Below are 13,904 nucleotides of genomic sequence, written 5' to 3' on the forward strand. Positions count from 1 at the left end.
GTTTAATAATCACATTAGCCCGTTGTCATTTCCCCTCCTGTCTGCATCACATCTGATCCGAGTGACTGGAGGGTGATCCTCTGATTGACCATTAAAACCGTAAGCTGTCTCGGTCTATTGTTGACAGTTTTCTGCTCCTCTGCTGCTTAGCAACAAACATAAATCACTTTTGGTGATGTCATCATTAAAACATTCATGTATAAAAGACGTACAAAAGTGCATTTTGCATGATAAGTCCCCTTTAAATAATCTCTCACCCAGTCTAATCCCACCCCTCTGATGCCATACCGTTCCAGTTTTATCAGTAAAATATTGTGATCTATGGTGTCAAATGCTTTTTGTAAGTCTATAAATATTTCCACTGCTTGTTTTTTATTGTCCATGCAGTTTGCTATTTCCTCACTTAATTCCATTAGTGCCATAGATGTTGATCTGTCTTTCCTGAATCCATATTGACTGTCGTCCAAAAGCTGATGTGTTTCCATGAAACTGTCAAGTCTTTTTGTAAAAAGCTTTTCAAGGATCTTGGAAGACTGAGAGAGCAATGAAACAGGTCTATAATTTGTGTAATGGTGTTTATCCCCAGTTTTATTTCATGGTATAACTTTTGTTATTTTCATTTTATTTGGGAATTTACCAGATTGAAAAGACAAGTTAAAGAGATGAGTCAATAGCCGCGTTCACACCGGAGTACTTTTCACCGTACTTTTCGCGTTTAGTTCCGTTAGTACCCCTTATGTCGCGTTCACACCAAAAAGAGTACTTAATCTCGGGAACTTTTACCCCCATTGTTAGTGCCTGCTGAGAGATCGTACTTTCCTGGGGGGAAAAAGTGCCCCAGTTCTGATTGGCTGGGCGAATTGCAAACCACGCCCCGTACCAACACACTCTCACTCCCTAAGCGTCCAGGAGCGATGCTTGGTCAGGGTCCCGTGGCGTCTAGTTGTGACGCGCCGAGGCTCCTTCAGCTTCATAAACGGACGCAAAGAGCTTTCAACTGATTGCAATGTATTCCCATCGGCGTCGGTATTTGACGCTTAGGGAAGCACGGCATTCGTTTGTGTCGGAGGCTGTTAAAGGCAATGTGAGCGTCCATTCCCATTGGATAACGGAGAATTGTACACCCGGAAGTAAGTATTCCCCTTACTGTCGATTGATTTGACAGTGATATCTCCACTACTCATCAACTCAAAAACACCAGATTATCTTGTTAATTAAACGACATTGATAGGTTTTAGTGTGTGTACAATGCTTTTGTCACGTTTTCCCCTTCAATTCTGAGAAACAAGTCGTTTTCTATGAGTTTTGGATGGCCGAAGACATTACATTACCCACAATCCTCTGTAGCAACCATAGACTGTATAAACAAATTAAATAATACATTATTCCGAGTGTGCTTGCTTTTCTCTTTGAAAGTCATCACATAACGGCATTGTAATACACGTTTCGGCTGCATTAAATATGACATATCTGCCGTAGTTAACTCTATTTATAGAGCCCTGATGACAAGACTTCTAGACAAACAGGAACTGCCGCCAAAACTGAAAACTTGACATGGATCTTAAATATATAAGCAATTAAACATCTTAGATTTCTTTTCACACAATACGTCTCCTTGCAGTATCAACACTAATTCGGCTGACTTTTATATTTGATCCAATTGGTAGATAGGCTGTATTTACGCCATAACGGTGCACAGCTGATAGAAAGGGACACCTACTGGTTAAAGCACATTATTGCATTTTATAATTGTATTATTAGATATTAATAGGAGGATGTGCAAAACAGACAAACTAATAAGGCTTTATTTAAACATTAAAGAATACTTTAGGTTAAGGTCTTCTTTTGAATAAGAAAAAAGCTTTGGGGGTATAGAAGATGAATATGGAGGGATGAAACCCTCTTTGATGGTCCCACATGCAGAGCACACAGCACACACAGTGAAATTTGTATCTACAGATAAATATTAAGCCTGACAAAGTACTTAACGTCTAATATATTGCTTTCCTGCAATGTTAACTATGTTTAAGCACTTATTTTAACTGATATTATACATATGTATTATACTCTTATAAGATGTATGTAGATAGTATTAAATGTGCAGAATATGACAGTTTAATGGTGGAGGTACACACATATTGATAGATGTCTTGTAATGCGCTGTTGAGGAACCTGCGACCCAGGTTTTTCATTCATTGTATAACCACCGTAGTTGTGTATAATATGATATGTCAATAAACCTTAGAAAATCTTGAAATCTTGAAAGGGATGTGCAAAATAGTCATTATATACAGTCTTTAATGTCAATAAACCTTAGAAAATCTTGAAATCTTGAATGGGATGTGCAAAATAGTCATTATATACAGTCTTTAATTAACTATTAGTAGAGAATAACGACGAGTAAAGAATATACTTTATAGGGATCCTATTAATATCTAATAATACAATTATAAAATGCAATAACGTGCTTTAACCAGTAGGTGTCCCTTTCTATCAGCTGTGCACCGTTATGGCGTAAATACAGCCTCTCTACCAATTGGATCAAATATAAAAGTCAGCCGAATTAGTGTTGATACTGCAAGGAGACGTATTGTGTGAAAAGAAATGTAAGATGTTGTTTAATTGCTTATATATTTAAGATCCACGTCAAGTTTTCAGTTTTGGCGGCAGTTCCTGTTTGTCTAGAAGTCTTGTCATCAGGGCAGAGTTAACTACGGCAGATATGTCATATTTAATGCAGCCGAAACGTGTATTACAATGCCGTTATGTGATGACTTTCAAAGAGAAAAGCAAGCACACTCGGAATAATGTATTATTTAATTGTTTTATACTATGGTTGCTACAGAGGATTGTGGGTAATGTAATGTCTTCGGCCATCCAAAACTCATAGAAAACTACTTGTTTCTCAGAATTGAAGGGGAAAACGTGACAAAAGCATTGTACACACACTAAAACCTATCAATGTCGTTTAATTAACAAGGATAATCTGGTGTTTTTGAGTTGATAAGTAGTGGAGATATCACTGTCAAATCAATCGACAATAAGGGGAATACTTACTTCCGGGTGTACAATTCTCCGTTATCCAATGGGAATGGACGCTCACATTGCCTTTAACAGCCTCCGACACAAACGACTGCCGTGCTTCCCTAAGCGTCAAATACCGACGCCGGTGGGAATACATTGCAATCAGTTGAAAGCTCTTTGCGTCCGTTTATGAAGCTGAAGGAGCCTCGGAGCGTCCCAACTGCACGCCTCGGGACCCTGACCAAGCGTCGCTCCTGGACGCTTAGGGAGTGAGAGTGTGTTGTTAATGAAAGTCTGGCCTCTGGCTCTATTCCGATGTCCTGCAGGAGAGCGGTGATCACGCTGCTACACACTCTCACTCCCTAAGCGTCCAGGAGCGACGCTTGGTCAGGGTCCCGAGGCGTGCAGTTGGGACGCTCCTAGGCTCCTTCAGCTTCATAAACAGACGCAAAGAGCTTTCAACTGATTGCAATGTATTCCCATCTGCGGCGGGATTTGACGCTCATGGAAGCACGGCATTCGTTTGTGTCGGCGGCTCTTAAAGGCAATGTGAGCGTCCATTCCCATTGGATAACGGAGAATTGTACACCCGGAAGTAAGTATTCCCCTTACTGTCGATTGATTTGACGGTGATATCTCCACTACTCATCAACACAAAAACACCAGATTATCCTTGTTAATTAAACGACATTGATAGGTTTTAGTGTGTGTACAATGCTTTTGTCACGTTTTCCCCTTCAATTCTGAGAAACAAGTCGTTTTCTATGAGTTTTGGATGGCCGAAGACATTACATTACCCACAATCCTCTGTCGCAACCATAGACTGTATATTGCAACAGGCAACAGCTTTGGTTCATGTTAATTTACAAACTCTTCAACTACAACCGTAGTTATATTTAAAAACATGTCAGAAGGCCTCACGAAATACTTGAATGTAAATTCAAATGTAAATGTAAAGGAATGTGTGTATATTAACTGTGGTTTTTTTTCTGGACGTTTTTCCTTGTACGATGTGAGGTGTCACGATTCTTATGTTATGTCACGTTTTTAGTTTTGTATGTCTAGGTTTGGGTTTATTTTGCTGTTCTGTTCTCCCTGTCTCATGTTTTCCTCCTTGTGTCTTGTCTGGTCCTTCTCCCTGTCGTTAGTTTCCCTGGTGTGTCTGATTGTCTGATTGTGTTCACCTGTTGCCCTTGTGTTTCTCCCTCCTTTACCCAGCTGTTTCTTGTTCCTTGATTACCCCTCCCTGTATTTAGTCTTGTCTCTTCCTGTGTTCCCCTGTTGGTTCATTGTCTTTCATGTCTCCCTTCATGTTGGTCACAGTCACCTTTTGTTTGGAATCTACCTCGTGCTACAGTACCTGTTCATGGATTCATGTTTTTCAGCTTTTGTAAATAAAGCTCGCCTTTTGTTTCATTTTGAAACCCGCTTCCCTCCTCAATCTGCATTTGGGTCTTACTTTTCCCCAACCCTGACACAGAGGATGCCGTTTTTCTCATACTGATATTCTGCACAAACTGTGCTGTTGCATTTACTGTAAAGTGTCCTTACTGTAGGTATTTTTATTATATGTGCAGCGCTTTGGCTCGACCAAAAATCGTTTTAAAAATGTGCTATATAAATAAAACCCGATTTGATATAACAAAAAAAAAAAAGGCCGAAGAAGAAGCTAGTGGTGGCATCCATCTCATTAGTGTTGAGGAACCGGGACCTGACCAGTGCACCCTGCACTTTAACGTCCAGCAGGTTGGCTAAAGCCATTTTTTTTCTATGAGGATTTCAATATATCCTCGATCTCCTGTGGTCTCACTTGTTGTTTCTAGTTCCACTATATCACTCTCCAGGTCTTTCATAGATCTAATGATGTCTTGTGTGTCATTGAGGGTGTGCTGTTGGCAGAGCAATCTTATCTCAGTCTTACCATGGTCCCACCACTGCCTAATGGCGCGTTTCCACTACAGCCCGCAGCCCGGTTTAAGAGGGCTGTGACGTCAGCGGCCCGTCTTTGGTTGCGTTTCCACTTGGCCTAGTACCGGCCGGCGGGTCCTAATTCACAGTTTTTCTGGCCTCATAAAATCGTGGGTCCAGGGCCAGAGACAACGAGGCTGAGTCGGGCTGAGTATGCTAAACTAGAGAGAGCGTCGCTGGCAAGGGGGCAACAACTACAACAAGATGGACATATTTGACCGTGATTTAATTGTAATACACGTTTCAAAATGATGCCGAAGTAACAACATACTGATACCGGTTAGTAAAAACCATGAATTAATGCTTTGTCAAGTCTGCAGACAGACGGCAGGCGAAAAACCTTTTAAAATGCTTGTTTTCTAAATCGAGATTGGCTAAGCTAACGCAGTATATGCTCCGACCGTCCACACTCACAACAACGGCCTATACAGACATAAATAAAGCAGCGACTGTATTCACCATGACACAGGCAGTCTGTGGTTTGTACTTGTTTAACTTTTGTCTAGTTTCTGAACATATATGAGGAGCTGTGAGCTCTGAGTGCTAACAGCTAACGGCTGTGTTGTTTTTCTGGGGTTCTCATTGAAGATCACGTCACGGCTCCGCCTACACTGCGTTACTATAGATACTACCCCAGTTCCTAAACTGTAATGGAAATGCGCCATAAAGTGAGCCAGTCCTAACGAGGCCCAGCCATACCGAGCGGGGCCGAGCGAGGCCGTGTAGTGGAAACGCGACATTAGACTGCTAAAATCTCCCTTCCTCTGCCAAAATACACTCCAGAAATAAATAAGGGCCTCTTTAAAATGTTTATCAAATGTTAAAACCGAGTTAAAATGCCAATATGCACTTCTGGGTAAAACATTTCTAATAAAAACATTACATAAAAGCAAAGAGTGATCCGTAAAACCAGCAGGTGATATGCTGCACATTTTAAAAGTGTTAAAATGATGCCTAAAACAATAAAAACGATCTAATCTAGCTGATGAGATTCTATTCTCTCTGATGTGGTACTGCCTGTTGTCTGCGTGCATCCTCCTCCATACATCCACCAGGCCGTGGGAGTGGACCAGCTGCCTCAGAGCATGCTGGGATGCTGGATGCGGCTCTGCATGGTTGCGATCTAAAGATGCATTTTCTTTTCAATTAAAATCCCCTCCCAAGAATAAAAAATCCTCCGTGGCACAACCGTTTAAAACATCATTAACTTTGAGTAAAAACAGCCTCCTCTCGGCACCGTTTGTTGGAGCATACACATTTATAAAAACAACTGTAAAAAGGTCAAACCGTGCTTTTATTAAAAGCTACCTCCCATTGATAAAATGCTCGACCTCCAGTGAGACAGGATTAAAAGACTTGGAGAGGAGGAAGCCCACCCCCCCACTGAGAGAGGTGTTGTGGCTTAAAATGACTTCCCCCTCCCACTCCCCTTTCCAGTCCATCTCATTAAAAACATCGCTGTGCGTCTCTTGTAAAAAGAGGACATCGACATGTTTTATTTTTGCAGTCTGAAATATGAATGTCCTCTTTCTTTCCTCTCTGGCTCCATTTACATTTAAACTTCCCACTCTAAAAGTATCCATTGCGAGTGAGATATTAAAAGCAAAAATAAAAACAAATAAATTAAACACACACATTTTTAAAATCACCGCTGCCCATTTGCTTCCTTACTTTAGTTACAATTATTTTTAGTCTATACACTTCCAGCTCATCCAAGATAGACTGCTCTTTCCGGTTCATGTGGAGTCTGGCTGAGGCACAAAAAACGGCCCAAATCTGGGAAATATTCTTCTATTATTACGTTATGTTGGTTTTTTGTCTGCACCAGGTCATTTTTTATCATTTCAGCTGAGTACATTTTTTTTTGTTGACAACTGCTCAAAAGACCTGGCACATCGCTGCTGTCAGACACACAATCATCCCAACTCTCATCCGCCTGTCCTTGCTCTCTTCCTTCCTTTCCCTTACTCACTACTTTACTGCTTTTTGCAACGGTTGATATATCTTTTTTATTTCTCCTGCGTTAGCATTCTTTTTTTTATTTATCATTTCTGCTGCCACCTCCTCTTCCTCCATCTCAGCAACCTCCACTTGCTCACCCCATGTTTTCTTCTCCTCTCCTGTTTCTTACGGCTCACAGTCCAATCCTCTACTGACTGAGCCAATGCCGGGCTATATCTGAGTACTTCTACTTTTACTCAAGTAAAATATATATATTTTATAAACATAATCAACACTTAAATCAGACTTTAGTTCCAGCTGGTAGTAAATTCACAAGCTACCCTGTTGCAGTATACAAAGTCATTAAAACTATCTGCACCTTTACCAGCTTTGAATACTTATATCAAAACCTATATAATGGAAAACAAACGTATGATCACAAACAAAAACATTTTTCCAACGTTTAAAATCTGCCATACCAGTCCCATATTTATATATATTTAGTTTAATCCCGTTTATCACCACAGGGAGGCAGTGAGTTTATGTGTAAAAGAAAAACTAAAATCCCATGATGCATTGCGGCGGTCCGTTTCTAGCTTCCTTTCGTCAGAAGCTAGACGTTGCTAACAGACATTGATGCAGATTTGATACCGAATGTAATGTGTTAAAGAGACTTTTAAAACACATACAAAGACTTAGTTTATCCTTGGAGGGTGATTTATCCGTGCTTTTATCCGTTAAACCGTGTTTTTGTTGCCTCCCGTTCTTTGTTCGTAGCTTTTTATACCACGTTGCTGATCGGTAAACATAAGTAAAGGCATTCAACGGAGATTAGTGTGTTTAACGGCAGTGTTTTATCAAGGAGAAGAAAGACTGAAGAACCAGGACGAAGAGGAGAGAGAGAGAGGTAACATCCTTCAGAGAGTGTGTGTGTGTGTGTGTGTGTGTGTGTGTGTGTGTGTGTGTGTGTGTGTGTGTGTGTGTGTGTGTGTGTGTGTGTGTGTGTGTGTGGTGTGTGTGTGTGTGTGTGTGTGTGTGTGTGTGTGTGTGGTGTGTGTGTGTGTGTGTGTGTGTGTGTGTGTGTGTGTGTGTGTGTGTGTGTGTGTGTGTGTGTGTGGTGTGTGTGTGTGTGGTTGTGTGTGTGTGTGTGTGTGTGTGTGGTGTGTGTGTGTTCAAGGTTCTTTATTGTCAAACTAACATAGCTACAGAGTAATTATGTCGTTGAAAATCTTAGGTCACAGGCTTCTCCAACAATGCCACATAATAATACAGAGAGTAAAAGTAATAAAAAAATAAAAATAGTTCTAAAATAAAGTGGAATAGTGCAGTACGAGTCTATATACAAGTTATTGGAATGATATATATTAGATAGTAGATATATATTACTAAGTAGCAGATGAATGTTATGAAATTGTTTCAGCAGTTCAATTGTTTAACAGTCTCACTGCCCACGGGAAGAAACTGTCTCCGAATCTTCTTGTCCTTGCCAGGATGCTGCGGTAACGTCTGCCAGACGGCAACAGAAAGAACAGTTTGTGGCTGGGGGTGATGGGGGTCTTTGATAATCCGTAGTGATTTCTTCCTGAGCCGCTGGGAGTAAAGGTCCTCCATGGATGGCAGCTCCGTCCTGGTGATGTGCTGTGCAGTTTTCACCACCCTCTGTAAAGCCTTACGATTGAGGTCGGTGCAGCGTACCAGGCCGTCATGCTGCCAGTCAGGATACTCTCTATCGTGCACCTGTAGAAGTTGCAGAGTATCCTGGAATCCATTTTGAACCCCCTCAGCCTGCGGAGGAAGAAGAGCCGCTTGCTGGACCCCAAGGAACCTGAAGCTGCTGACTCTCTCCACCGTAGTCCCCTTGATGGCGATGGGGGCGTGTCCCTCTCCCTGCTGCTTCCTGTAATCCACAATCAGCTCCTTTGTTTTGCTGATGTTGAGATGGAGGTTGTTATCCTGGCACCAAGATGTCAGGTTTTCAACCTCCTCTCTGTACGCGGGCTCGTTGTCTGTGATCTGGCCGATGACGGTCGTGTCATCAGCAAACTTCACGATGGTGTTGGAGCTGTGTGTGGCCACGCAGTCGTGAGTGAACAGTAGAGGAGAGGGCTGAGCACGCAGCCTTGAGGGGCACCGGTGTTGAGGATCAGGGTGGAGGATGTGATGTTTCCCACCCGCACTGCCTGGGGTCTGCCCGTCAGGAAGTTCAGGATCCAGTCACAGAGGGCGCTGTTCAGCCCGAGCTCTCTGAGCTTGATGGCCAGCTTGGAGGGCACAATGGTATTGAATGCTGAACTGTAGTCAATGAACAGCATTCTCACATATGTGTTCCTGTTCTTCGGGTCCAGGTGTGAGAGGGCAGTGTGGATGGTGAGGGCTATGGCGTCGTCTGTGGACCTGTTTGCTCTGTAGGCAAACTGCAGGGGGTCCAGAGAGTCCGGGAGGGAGGAGGTGATGAATGATTTGACTAACCGCTCAAAGCACTTCATTATGATGGAGGTGAGTGCTACTGGGCGGTAGTCGTTGGGGCAGGTGATGATTGTCTTTTTGGGGACAGGAACGATAGTGGAGTGTTTGAAGCATGTGGGGACTACAGACTGCAACAGGGACCTGTTGAAGATGTCTGTGAACACCTCTGCCAGCTGAACTGCACACACCCTGAGAACACGGCCAGGGATGCCATCAGGTCCAGGAGCCTTGTGTGGGTTAACCCTTTTAAAGGATTTGCACACATCTGCTCTGTTTAAAACAAAAGGGCAGGGCTCTGGCTCCTGGTCCCTCTGTACCTCCACAGGCCGGCTGCTCTCAAAGCCTGCAAAAAAACTGTTCAGCTCATCTGGGAGAGATGCGCACGCAGACACTCCCGCAGCACCCCCCGCTGCTCCTTTGTAGTCTGTCATTGTTCTTAGTCCCGCCCACATGTTCCTAGTGTTACAGCCTTTGAAGTCAGATTCCACCTTCTCTTTGTACTGGCTCTTTGCATTGCTAATTGCTCTCCAGAGATCATACCTAGATTTCCTGTACTCCTCCAGCTCTGTGCGCGATAGTGCGCGCTTTCAGCTTGCCGCACACCTCGACGTTTATCATGGGCATTTGATTTGGGAATGTTCGTACAGTAACCTTCGGTACCACGTCACCGATGCATTTCCCAATGTAGCAGATGACAGTGTGTGTGTTGAGGTTATTGTGCTCAAACACACTCCAATCCGTAGATGCAAAGCAATCCTGCAGTGCTGTGTGTGTGTGTGTGTGTGTGTGTGTGTGTGTGTGTGTGTGTGTGTGTGTGTGTGTGTGTGTGTGTGTGTGTGTGTGTGTGTGTGTGTGTGTGTGTGTGTGTGTGTGTGTGTGTGTGTGTGTGTGTGTGTGTGTGTGTGTGTGTGTGTGTGTGTGTGTGTGTGTGTGTGTGTGTGGTGTGTGTGTGTGTGTGTGTGTGTGTGTGTGTGTGTGTGTGTGTGTGTGTGTGTGTGTGTGTGTGTGTGTGTGTGTGTGTGTGTGTGTGTGTGTGTGTGTGTGTGTGTGTGTGTGTGTGTGTGTGTGTGTGTGTGTGTGTGTGTGTGTGTGTGTGTGTGTGTGTGTTGCAAGGTAGCTTGTGAATTTACACCAGGTGGAACTAAAGTCTGATTTTAGAGTTGATTATATTTCACATCATTGATCAGAATCCGTAAAGCAACTAAAGCTATTCAATACATGTAGTGGAGTAAAAGAACAAAGTAGCATTGAATGACACGGGAGGCGTGGATAGAGCCTTGGTGTTGGGATCACAGGGGGTCACAGGTTCAAACCCCACTGCAGTCAGCATGTCGTTGTGTCCCTGGGCAAGACACTTCACCCCAAATTGCTCCTCTGGGGATTGTCCACAGTATTGAGTATGTAAGTCGCTTTGGATAAAAGTTTTAATTTTACGTTTTGCATTGATTCATTAAGTAAGAATTGAACCTGTGTGACCTCCTTCTCACTCAAAGATAGAAAAGGGGAAACCACCTGATGCAGAGAGGGAGGAGGGAAGAGACTATAAAAGATGATGAGTGAAGAGAAACGGGGGAGCTTGGGGGGACTTTTTTGAGGCTTGATTTTGGGGCTTGGGCTCTAGGGGGTTCACTTGGGAACCTGTTGCTTTTGTAGTTTTACCTTGTGTCCTTGTAACACTTTTGTTATTTTTTGGATCTTGTAAATGCTCTATATTTGTTAAAAACCTAATAAAACCGGTCGACCCAATTCCTGGTCTCTCTGAAGGTATCTGCTTGGTCTTAGAGTAAGGTAAGAACACCCTTCCTTGGAAAAGGCTGACATTAGTTGTTAATTTGGACTTGAAATTGTTTAAGGGAAATAGAAACCCTGCTAAGGTTAAGCTGTAGTTTTATATTGGTTACTGTGGTTGATGTGGTTTTGATTGATGCTGAAATATGACATGTGCTCTGTTGATGTGGTAATATCACTGCTGTGATATCAGTGTTTGATATTACATTTGCATTGTTTTAATTGGCATAACTGGTTAAAAGAGGGGGTTAGGGATTGTGGGTCCTGAAGCTGCCCTAATTACCAGGGAGTCTCCAAACGACACAGGGTTTCTCCTCCAGGGGCAGTTTAGATACTGCTCTGGGGTTCTTCCAGCCCACCAACACCTACTGCACTACACACTCCGTTTTGCTATCCTGGCGGTCGCACGCTTTAGTGCCTAAAATAAGTGATACGACGGGCAGCTGGTGTTAGAGGCCACGCTGTTAGCTGCCCCCCTAAGCAGATTACGGTGATCTTGCACTTAGATTCTGGGGGGTTTAGTCCTAAAGGTAGGACGGCCGTTTTCCGGAGCCTTATCAGCATCGGAGCTCGGTATCGGAGACGACCTAGATATTACCGTTGGTTGTATCGAAGTTAGATTCCTTTTCAATAGTAAAGTACAAGTACCTCTAAATAGTACTTAAGTACAGTACTTGAGTAAATGTACTTAGGTTAATAGCAGAGGCGTGAAGTAACTAAGACGTAGATTTGTTTTGTTGTGTCTGTCGGTTGTATTGACTGTATTGTTTTGTGATTATTTCAGAGACACAGCCGGAGAAGGAGCTCTGAGAGCAGCATGGAGGAGAACAAAAAGACCCCTGGAGCTCAGGTCAGTGTGCACTTCATCACAATATATTCCTAACACTGTTATCCCCAAATGAAAGATCACAACCTGTTTAGAAAATACAATATTAATGCACAATATGGTTGGATATAGGCTAGAACATTACTACTTACTGTGGTTAGAAGGTTGCTGTATTTCTTATTTTTTTAAACATTTATTTATACATTTTTTACATGTATCACATTACACAAACACAACCGAACATTCCCCAACATTAGACATATGGCAGATTAAAAAATAATGCTAAAAAAAAATGTGTGCATATACCAGAACAGGGGTCGGCAACCCTTGGCACGCCGGCAGAGCGCATATTTAAATGTTATTTTGGGATCCTGAATGAGACCGCCACCAGAGCGCATCTCCCCGTTACCTTTAGAAGGAAGCCATGCACGCAACACTGCGCAGAAGGATAATTTCTAGGCCCCGCTCTCTTTAACTCCAGTCAACTTTCTCCTGCTTTCCTCCATGGTGAAACGATCAGGGGTGTAGCGCACTTCACACATTGCAATACCCATAAGGAGCTGTACATGCCACTGTTTTTGCGTGGCTGTGTCTTTAGTTGAAAGCCCAGTGGCGGTCTGCTCATCTGTCATCGAAAATAATATGCTACACAGGGGCGGACTGGCCAACTGTGTGTTCTGGAGAATCACAGTACATCCGGTCGTCAGCGAACCGAGCCGTTTGCCAGCGGGCCGTTGACGACCGGCACCGCCCTTTATTTATTTAAATGTGTTTAAACGGCAACATGTAAGTTGCGCTGACAGGCGACAGAGGTCCACAGCTTCCCCGCAGCTAGGCTCCCCCCACCCTCCAGATGACCGTTCACGAGCCATATTCAACATTTCCTCAGTAGAAGTAGTAGTTTAGCCTTTTCACTTTAACCTTCCATAGCTTCTGCAATGTCCCCACATTTTATAAATTCCAAAAACAATTACCAAATGGTGTAAAATTCAGAAGCTTTCTTCCTTAGTATATATGTGAGTTTCTCAAGAGCTAGACTCAAAGTTAAATTGTTTAACCTGTGGCCCAGGGAGGGGCAACCAACATTTTTCCAACACAAAGCAATTGAGCGCCTGGCTTGTAGAAGGCATAGGTTAACCATTTTTCTTTCCCTAACCGATAGCGAACAGTCTTCTGGATAAATGCTTAAAATACAAAGTTTAGGGCTTAAAGGGGTTCGCAACAAGGTTATTTGGGAAATATATCTTGTCACCAAAGTCCAACATCTTTTAATCTCTACACAATCCAACAAGCAATGATACAGGGTAACTTGATGGATCTTGCATTTATAACCTAGATCAGAATGTTAGGGTTAAACTTGTTAAACATCACAAGGGTGATGTAAGTTCTTATTATCCAATTATATTGCATTCATCGAAGACGTGTATTAATAGTTATGTTTGTGCCTTTGAACACATTTTACCCCAATCATCCTCTGAAATATCCTCTGATACGTCTTTTATCCACGCCTGTCTTTTACTTTCTGAGTTGTCTTTATGGTTTGCAACCATTATGTTATAAAATTGAGTAACCAGTCCTTTGCTGTTACCGTTTTTTATAGACAGTATCTCTACTGTGGACTTAGGAGGTTGTTGCAACAAGTTGTTTAAGTTTGCCAATATAAAACTCCTAACTTGCAGGTACTTGAAAAAGGGTTTCTGTGGCACGACATACTTTGTTTTCAGCTCGTCAAACGACATTAGGTTGCTGTCCTCATATAAATTCAGTAGCCTTACAATACCCTTACTTAACCATGTCATTTTTACGCGGGCTGAAGAGTTCATTGCCCCAAATAGGTGAGAAACAAGACAACATTGGGGAGTCGCCTATATATTTGTGCTTCATGCCAGAC

General features: G+C 42.8%; 2 protein-coding genes across 3 annotated transcripts in view; one reads left to right on the forward strand and one right to left on the reverse strand.

Moving 5' to 3' along the window:
- Window positions 1-13,904, reverse strand: part of LOC117477332 (zinc finger protein 208-like) — a 416,861-nt gene that overhangs the window by 340,083 nt on the left and 62,874 nt on the right.
- LOC117477342 (zinc finger protein 239-like) overlaps window positions 1-13,904 on the forward strand; it is a 42,494-nt gene that overhangs the window by 21,327 nt on the left and 7,263 nt on the right. Inside the window, exons 1-2 of one of the 2 annotated variants that reach the window (XM_034124027.1) lie at window positions 7,762-7,840; window positions 11,974-12,037. The exons of the other annotated variant lie outside the window; for it this stretch is intronic. Of the exons in view, the coding sequence (XP_033979918.1) occupies window positions 12,005-12,037 (33 nt within the window). The 5' untranslated portion in view covers window positions 7,762-7,840; window positions 11,974-12,004. Of the gene's footprint in view, window positions 1-7,761; window positions 7,841-11,973; window positions 12,038-13,904 lie in introns of those variants that run through there. 2 annotated transcript variants of the gene reach the window in all.

The sequence above is a fragment of the Trematomus bernacchii genome, unplaced genomic scaffold (assembly GCF_902827165.1).
Source record: "Trematomus bernacchii unplaced genomic scaffold, fTreBer1.1, whole genome shotgun sequence".
Lineage (NCBI taxonomy): Eukaryota > Metazoa > Chordata > Actinopteri > Perciformes > Nototheniidae > Trematomus > Trematomus bernacchii.